The sequence below is a fragment of the Apium graveolens genome, unplaced genomic scaffold (assembly GCF_009905375.1).
Source record: "Apium graveolens cultivar Ventura unplaced genomic scaffold, ASM990537v1 ctg8133, whole genome shotgun sequence".
NCBI lineage: Eukaryota > Viridiplantae > Streptophyta > Magnoliopsida > Apiales > Apiaceae > Apium > Apium graveolens.
Genome location: NW_027420914.1, coordinates 63315 through 72547, shown reverse-complemented (window position 1 = coordinate 72547; position 9233 = coordinate 63315). Strand labels below are relative to the sequence as shown.

The window sequence follows — 9233 nt, the reverse complement described above, 5'->3', positions numbered from 1 at the left end:
CTTTTTCGTTCAAACCATTGTCTATTGACATCAAATTTCTTGACAATCCCAAAGACTTGAATGGGACTTGAATCGTTACCGTACGCTTTCAAAATGTGTTACAAGAGAAGTGATTGGCATGTAAAAACTCACATTATCAAACACATGTTTAAATACTAAGGTTATATAAAAAAATAACTTATATTTTTTCGTTATAATATGTTATATCATAATCATATACGTACATAGATCCGTCATTACTTTCGAAATATAGTCGATACCTATATATATGAAAGATCCGGACTTGTTAAGTTTACAATATTACATAGAGACACCGCATGAGTAAAGAAAAGTGAAACAAGCCATTTAATATCGATCCATTTGAATATTTCATTTTTTTCTTAATTTAATTCGATATAGGGGTTTAAAATTTGGAAGAATGATTTTCTAAAATATAAGACAATAATTTTAAATTAAACCATTGTAAGAAAGTGTACAAATAAGCCTTTTTTTAGGAAAACATTGTGACATGACATCAATCTTTTTGACAAAATATAAGACAACGGTTTGGGCGAAAATCCATTGTAAGAACCTGTACAAACAACTTTTTTTCTTTAAAACCATTGTCTATTTACATCAAATTTCTTGACAATCCCAAAGACTTGAATGAGACTCGAATCGTTACCGTACGCTTTCAAAATGTGCTACAAGAGAAGTGATTGGCATGTAAAAACTCACATTATTAAATACATTTTAAATATCACTAAGGTTATATGAAATAAATAACTTATATTTTTTCATTATAATATGTTGTATAATAATCATATACGTACGTAGATCTCGTCATTACTTTCGAAATATAGTCGATAACTATATATCGGAAAGATTCGGGACTTGTTAAGTTTACAATATTACATAGAGATACCGTATAAGTAAAGAAAAGTGAAACGAGCCATTTAATGTCGATCCATTTGAATGTTTCATTTTTTCTTAATTTAATTCGATATAGGGGTTTAAAATTTGGAAGAATGATTTCCTAAAATATAAGACAACAGTTTTAAAATTAACCATTGTACGAAAGTGTACAAACAAGCTTTTTTGAGGAAACCATTGTGTCATGACATCAACCTTTTTGACAAAATATAAGACAACGGTTTGGGCGAAAATCCATTGTAAGAACCTGTACAAACAACTCTTTTTCGTTAAAATCATTATCTATTAACATCAAATTTCTTGACAATCCCAAAGACTTGAATGGGACTTGAATCGTTACCGTACGCTTTCAAAATGTGCTACAAGAGAAGTGATTGGCATGTAAAAACTCACATTATCAAACACATGTTTATATATCACTAAGGTTATACGAAATAAATAGCTTATATTTTTTCGTTATAATATGTTGTATCGTAATCATATACGTACGTAGATCCCGTCATTACTTTCGAAATATAGTCGATAACTATACATATGAAAGATTCGGGACTTGTTAAGTTTACAATATTACATAAAGACACCTTATGAGTAAAGAAAAATGAAACGAGCCATTTAATGTCGATCCATTTGAATATTTCATTTTTTCTTAATTTAATTCGGTACAGGGGTTTAAAATTTGGAAGAATGATTTCCTAAAATATGACAACAGTTTTAAAATTAAATCATTGTACGAAAGTGTACAAACAAGCCTTTTTTAGGAAACCATTGTGTCATGACATCAACCTTTTTGACAAAATAAGACAACGGTTTGGGCGAAAATCTATTGTAAGAACCTGTACAAACAAGTCTTTTTCTTTAAAACCATTGTATATTGACATCAAATTTCTTGACAATCCCAAAGACTTGAATGAGACTTGAATCGTTACGGTACGCTTTCAAAGTGTGCTACAAGAGAAGTGATTGGCATGTAAAAACTCACATTATCAAATACATGTTTAAATATCACTAAGGTTATACGAAATAAATAACTTATATTTTTTCGTTATAATATGTTGTATCGTAATCATATACGTACGTAGATCCCATCATTACTTTCGAAATATAATCGATAACTATACATATGAAAGATTCGGGACTTGTTAAGTTTACAATATTACATAGAGACACTGTATGAGTAAAGAAAATTGAAACGAGCCATATTTAATGTCTATCCATTTGAATATTTCATTTTTTCTTAATTTAATTCGATATAGGGTTTTAAAATTTGGAAGAATGATTTTCTAAAATATAAGACAACCGTTTTATACTATTTTACGAATGTGTACAAACAAGCCTTTTTTCAGGAAATCATTGTATCATGACATCAACCTTTTTGACAAAATATAAGACAACGGTTTGGGCGAAAATTCATTGTAAGAACCTGTACAAACAAGTCTTTTTCGTTCAATCCATTGTCTATTGACATCAAATTTCAAATTCATCTTGCATGCCGGGATTAGAAAAATCTAGTAAAAGTACCACTCCCGACAACGAGACTCGTTCCCGATTTACTAGATAAATTTTTAAAATGATTTTTTCGACGATCCGACCATACAAATGTTAAGATATATCAATTTTAGTCATATGACAAAAATATTAAAAAAATTCAAATTCATCTTGCATGCCAGGATTAGAAAATACTAGGAAAAGTCAAGCTCCCGACAACGAGACTCGTTCCAGATTTACTAGATTTACTAGATAATTAGGAAAAATCCAACTCCCTAAAACGGGATTTGTTCCTGATTAAATAGATAATTTTAAAAACATTTTTTCAATGATACAATCGTACGGATGTGAAGATATATCATTTTACTTATTAGATTTTTTTTAAAAAAAATCTAATTCATCTTAGATGATCGGAATAAAAAAATCTAGTAAATTAAGGTATTACTCCTCAAAACAAGATTATTTCTTGATAAACAAGATAATTGTATAAAAAATTTCTAGTGTCATAAATAAATTATCGTATTATATAAATATAAAAAACTAAAAAATAATTATGTTATAATATTAATATATATATATAATTATATTATACAGATTTTTCTCCCTCATTGTTAAAATATTTTTTGTTAAGATATATCAATTTTAAGATATATCAATTTTATTCATATGAAAATTTAATAACAAATTCAAATTCATCTTGCATGACAACAATAGAGAAATCTATAAAAAGTTCAGCTCTTTAATATAATTTTTTAATTGATTTGCATGATTGAATTTTATATATAATTTTTTAAAAATAATCTGGTATGATAACAACTAAAAAAATTTCATTATGAATTAAAGAAAGTATATTAATTTTGTTACATTTATATGTAATAAAGATTGATTAAGTTATTTAAAATTAATACACATGAATTAAAAAAAATGTTTGGTATTTAGTTTTTAGCCAAAATTTGAGATCCATGTTTAAGGAAAATTTTATTTCCCTCCTTCCAATGAAATTTGGTTCCCCCTTTCTTATCTTTTACCCCTTCTTATTATCTTCTCTTCTTGTCCGCCGCTTAAATCTAACCCTAAATTGTTCCCTTTTATCTCTATCATCAATCCATCATCTCCTTTATTCACCATCATCTTCATCTTTACGGAATCTCTTTTTAAACTTATCTAAAAACTGATTATACTCCAACCTCAAGTTTTGTTTGATGTAAGAGTTTTGATTTTTCTATCAAAACTAGTCTTATTTGATCAGATTTTGAAGTTTGATTCACTTAATGGAAGTAGTTGCTTGCATACGCTGCGTATTAGGGCCACTCAGGTTGCCTCGAAGCTATTATTAATTAAACAAGTCTGGATCTCCCATGTTGCTCTTTCTTGGTGAGCCTATCTCTATAGATTGAATGTTTTCTTTCTCATTTGTATAATTGTACCTAATATGGTATTATCCTCTCCTTTAAATTAATTTGCAATATATTTTTTAAGGAATTTGCTCGCTTGGTACCTAAAGGAGCCACTTCTTTGTATTTAAAGCAGCTCGTCACAAATGACCTGATTGTGTTCATATTCTATCTGATAGTGGAGCCTCGTTTGTACTTCAACCGTTGGATATAGGTAATTTCTTGTTAATATACTTGGACCATATTCTAATTTTGGCATCTTTGGTGTTTTTCCATTTGTACTTATAAGGCTATTTTTTACAGTTTCCTTGGTAGCACTCCTCTTCATTTAGATGCAAGAGAGGGTTCTTTAGATTGCATTAGTGAACTTTTGACTTGGGGTGGAAATTTGCTACAAAGAGATTCTTGAGGGTATTGTTATTGTTTAACAGTTTCCTTCCTTAAAAATGATTTGTGATATTTAGATGTATATAAATGGAGAGCACATGTTATAAACAGAGTATTTTTAACTATCATTACCTTGAAATTTTAAATCTAACTTAAAAGGTATTAAAATTGAAGGCTATTGACAATATAACACCTTATGAAAATCTTTAGGAATACTGTTAATTATGCCTTTACAACAAAGTAATCTTACAAATGAAGCTATGTTTATGTTGATGATTATTATAAATCTGATGTAATCTATACATGATCTGAGCATATTATTCTTACTAATAAAATAGCTTTTATTCCTTCACTGGATGCTAAGTTAGCTCTAGTATGTATTATTGGCACCTTTCCTAAATTGTTTTTCTTGTCCTATGGATACAACTAAAAGTATGTGTATTAACCTTTTCATGATCTTTGTTTGTTTTTGGAAGAGAATACCATATCTAGCTAGCTGCGTTAAACCCTAAATATATGTGCATCTGTTATTTTTCGATTAACTTATTTCGTTGTTTCTATCTTTTTCAATGTAACATGTACCTCTAGTTCTCTACACATATCTCATCTCATCAAATTTTTTCCTAGGCCTTCAATTTTTGGTTTTACTGGGATATATGTTTTGTTTGGATTTTCTAAAAGTGTAAAAGATTAATGGTGTTAAACAGTTTCAATTTCAACTCACCTTTTCTTGTTCTTCTAGGAACTTTCAACTCAAGTTGAGTCACAAAGGTTGTCCACACCCCTGCAGATGGAGGTATTCGAGGATATTAAGTTTTGTGGTTGATTATACTCTAATGAGCTGTTAAGTGAATACTACAGACCTATATTGACTCAGGTTCTGGAGATTTACTTGAGTTGGAATAATAATTACACCCTCAAGGATGATATGGAGAAGTAGCGGAAACAATTCTTCTTGAAGAACGAGGAGGATTAGGATAAATGATAGGTCATCTCCTTGTGAGAGTTATTGTCCCTGTATATAGCAACTCCATTCTAATTTGTAAAGGCTTTATTTATAAATAGAATAGGTATAGAACCATTTATATGTTTGACATACAATTGTTTAGTAAAATTAAAATACCTATTGTGCTAAGTTATACTAGACAACAGTTGGTACAAAAGTAAACCATTGTTCTAAGCTATATTAGACAATATTTGGCACAAAAGTAAACCATTGTGCTAAAGATATTCGACAATGATGTTTTAAAAGGCATACACTTGTATGAAACAAACTTATACAACTGATTAATAGAACTTAAACATTGTGCCTTAATGATTTGCACAATAGATCAAATGATTAACACCATTGTATGTACAAATCTTAACAACACTCTGGGATCACTACATACCATTATTAGATTAGCTTATAACAATATCTTGGTCATTACAAAAGCTATTGTGAGCATAGTTAAAACACAATACCCAAAAAACAAAAAAACCGTTGCCTAAAGTATCTCATACATTTGTCTTCTTAATAAAAATCATTGTGTAACTAGATAAAATAAATACATAAACTGTTGTAGGAGTCAATTTATATAACACTATTTTCAACTATTGTGCCTCTAAATTGTTACAACGACTAGAAAACTGTTGTTTGTAAAATATTAAAAAGGGTCATATGGGTTGTGTGAATAAAATGAGATAAAGGCTTTATATTCAGTTGTGTGATGTATTTGTTACAATGGTGCGTAATCATTGTATGAATGCCAAACACACCGCCCCCAGATAGCAACGAAAAGTTCATCTTTTAGACAACGGTGAAAAACCATTGTCTGATTCAATATTTCTTGTAGTGTAACACCGTTTACGATTTCAGCCATTTTGAAGTTAGATGTAACAAATTTGACATTTCTTTTATGTTCGGTAACATGTTGAAATAGTTGTTGCCTTTTTCAACTTAAACAATCCATTGGATATTTGGAGCTTGGCATTCTAAATTACTATGGTTTGTGGATGACTTTTTGATTTTTATTCAATAACTTGCATCCTTACCATGCTGGAGATGTATACTCACATTGGGCCTCAATTCCGTAATGAGCTCTTGCGTCATCATCTTCCTACATCAATGGTAATTGTTGTGTTTATATTCAGCAAACTTTGCAAGTGTACCCATCTTTACCAAGAGGATGACTTTTATGTTCTGGTGTCATTGCCTATTACATACGGTGATCTCGTAAAATTATTTGCTGTTTTAAGTATCGAAATCTATCGGGTTTGGGAAATAAGTTGTTCTTGGGGAAATTGAAAGGGCTGACGGTCAAAAAATAATATGGAAATTTTCCAAACATTGAATTGCTCATGTCACTGTTATTATGCCATTCCTTATCGTTTTCCTTGTGCATATACATTGGCTGGTTTGGTACTTCGAAAACTATGATGCCATTATAGATCTTTGTCCATTAAAAATAGTCATATGCATGAATTTAAATATGCACACTCCTGCCCCCACTGAGGTCTTAACCCTTAACCTCTTGTTATCAAGACAAGATGGGTGTTCGCTAGGCTGTAAGCCTGTCGATCCATTTTTTTATAAAAAAAAAGAAGTGTTACGCATTAGTAGGTATTCCTTGTTCAACCTTTTCCATACTCTGCAGGTTATCTTATATAGATCAGGCTTGGTGACTGCTGCTACCTCCTTTGTCTTTGCCGCTTCCACGGCTTTCCCGCCTGACCATTCCTTCCTCACAGATCTGATCAAACCAAATTTTGATTTCTTCTATGCACTTGGTGCTGTTGGGTTAGGACTATCCTTACTTTTGATCCACATCTATGTAACTGAGATTAAGCGCACTCTTCAACTATTATGGGGCCTTGGTGTTTTAGGATCGATAGCAACCAGTTTCACCCTTGCTGAACCAGCTGGTCAGAATTTGGTACAATATATAGTCAACCACCCAACTGTTGTCTGGCTTATTGGTCCACTCTTTGCTGCATTCACGGGGCTTGTCTTTAAGGAAGGTAATTTGCTCATTCTTTGTTGTGTGCTTGATTTGTAATTTCTGATATTTATATTTAAAATAATGATTGGTGTATGATTCTTTTCTACAAATGAAATGGATGGCTACTTTTTCCTCAACTATTGAATATAATATCTATAGAGGTCAGTTATTTATTAACGAAGCTTGAAATGAAAAATGAACACAGTTTTTACTGTTGTTTCTTAAATAATATTCAGCTCTATACCAGGTGCCAGGTTGAGTGTTTCAGATAATGATTATCAAGAGCGATCTTTAGAATTAGTATAATGTGCAGGGGCTATATTAGTTTAGGTGTCTCCAATGTTAATTTATCATGTCAAATGATATACCGATTCCTTTTATTAATGGACCAGGGCTTTGCTATGGGAAGTTGGAAGCTGGAGTTCTTACATTTGTAGTTCCTGCAGTTCTTTTAGGGCACTTGGTAATTTTCCGTACCCAACTAACCTTTCCATTTCTTGAACATTTGTTAAAATAATGAGTATTTACTTTGTTGAAGTTGTACACTGACGCTTATTAGTTTGGAAACTTTGATAGGAATTTGATCAAAAACATTGACCTATCTGCTAGAGTAATTCCAGACCTCTCATGTAACAGAAAACAGAATCACAAGCAGTTTCTTATAATTAACACATAATAAAACCTCCTTAAATTCATTGAGATTTTCAGTTGTATTCAGTTATGATTGCTGTTTGATTTGAACTAATGAAATTGCTAATGTTTTCATTAAACTCAGTACTTCATTATTTAAGGTGTGAATTGGAAAAGTTTTTCCTCTCTTCCGGACTTTGAGATGCTCAATTGCAATGTGTTCTTTGTAAACAAGTTATCCTTTTAACCTATATGGTGCTTTTGCTAATCCTCGATCATCTTGGAGATAATCACATGATATTATTATAAACACCATTTATTTGTCTATCATAAATGAAGAATATATTTAGTTCTGATGCATAATAGACAAAATATGTATCTATTTTTGAAGTCTGAGATGGTAAATTATTGCACCATCTATGCTTCCTATGCTGACTATGGGTTATTTTGGAAATACAGACAGGTCTAATGGATGATGGACTTAAGACTACTTTACTTGGTCTGTGGATGGCGCTCTTTGTGGTGTTTGCTGGACGGATGTTCACTCAGCCAATTAAGGTAAATCCTTCATTTATTCCAGATGTTCTTAAAAAATAGATTTTATGCCATTTCTTACAGATTTTGTTTGCCACTAAAGGATGATATTGGTGACAAGTCGGTCTTCATATTCAATTCTCTGCCAGAAGAGGAGAAAAAGCTTTTGATTGAGAAATTGAACAACAAACTTATGTAGACAATCTTGATAAAAGGGTAAAAGACTGAAAGTATAGTTAATTTGTTAATCAGATTTATAGGATGCTTTCCTGTAATGTTATACATCTTGTAATTCCCAGACTTTATCAATGCTCTACACGATCTTTGTGCATGTTTACTATTGAGATTGATATAATTTTACAGAGTCATGCATGAAGTGTAAATAGGTTAAATAGGTGTACCTTGTACCCCCACATGAATGTTCTTTTATTAAGATGGCGCTATATATATAACTTACAATGTTGTATGATATATTCACTGTCTATCCTTTGATAATGTTTCAGCATTTTTACATTTTGTTAGTTCCTTCATTTCATGGCCTAGAGTTTGTATAAAAGTCTGAGCTTGCCCTGCACTGAATCAATACAAGTTCAATATTGAGAACTAAAAGCTTAGCTCTAATTTTGTTGTGCTTTAGACACAGACATTTTTTAATAGATAGGATTCATCTACTCCCAACTCACTACGGCATGACATCTCGAGGGGAATCAAAGCCTTCCCAGTCAACTGTTTTATGTCCGAGTGGATCTTCTTCATATAAACAAACTCCATCCGTCCCTAGTAGGGAGCCTCCAAGTTCTTCAGCTGATGCCAATGTAAGTACTTTCCCAGTGGAATTTCCTACTGTATCACTTCTCACTTTACTGTTGGATTTGGTATTATAGGAATCTTCCTCCAGATGATGTCTACC

The 9233-nt window shown here is 31.3% G+C and overlaps 1 protein-coding gene across 1 annotated transcript; it reads left to right on the top strand.

Annotated features, from left to right (window-relative positions):
• Positions 1-6213: 6213 nt before the first annotated feature.
• LOC141704686 (uncharacterized) lies at positions 6214-8621 on the top strand. The gene is made up of 5 exons (XM_074507881.1): positions 6214-6393; positions 6815-7178; positions 7552-7622; positions 8249-8347; positions 8427-8621. The coding sequence occupies exons 1-5, from the start codon at positions 6214-6216 to the stop codon at positions 8520-8522; spliced, it is 810 nt and encodes a 269-aa protein (XP_074363982.1). The 3' UTR covers positions 8523-8621.
• Positions 8622-9233: the final 612 nt, after the last annotated feature.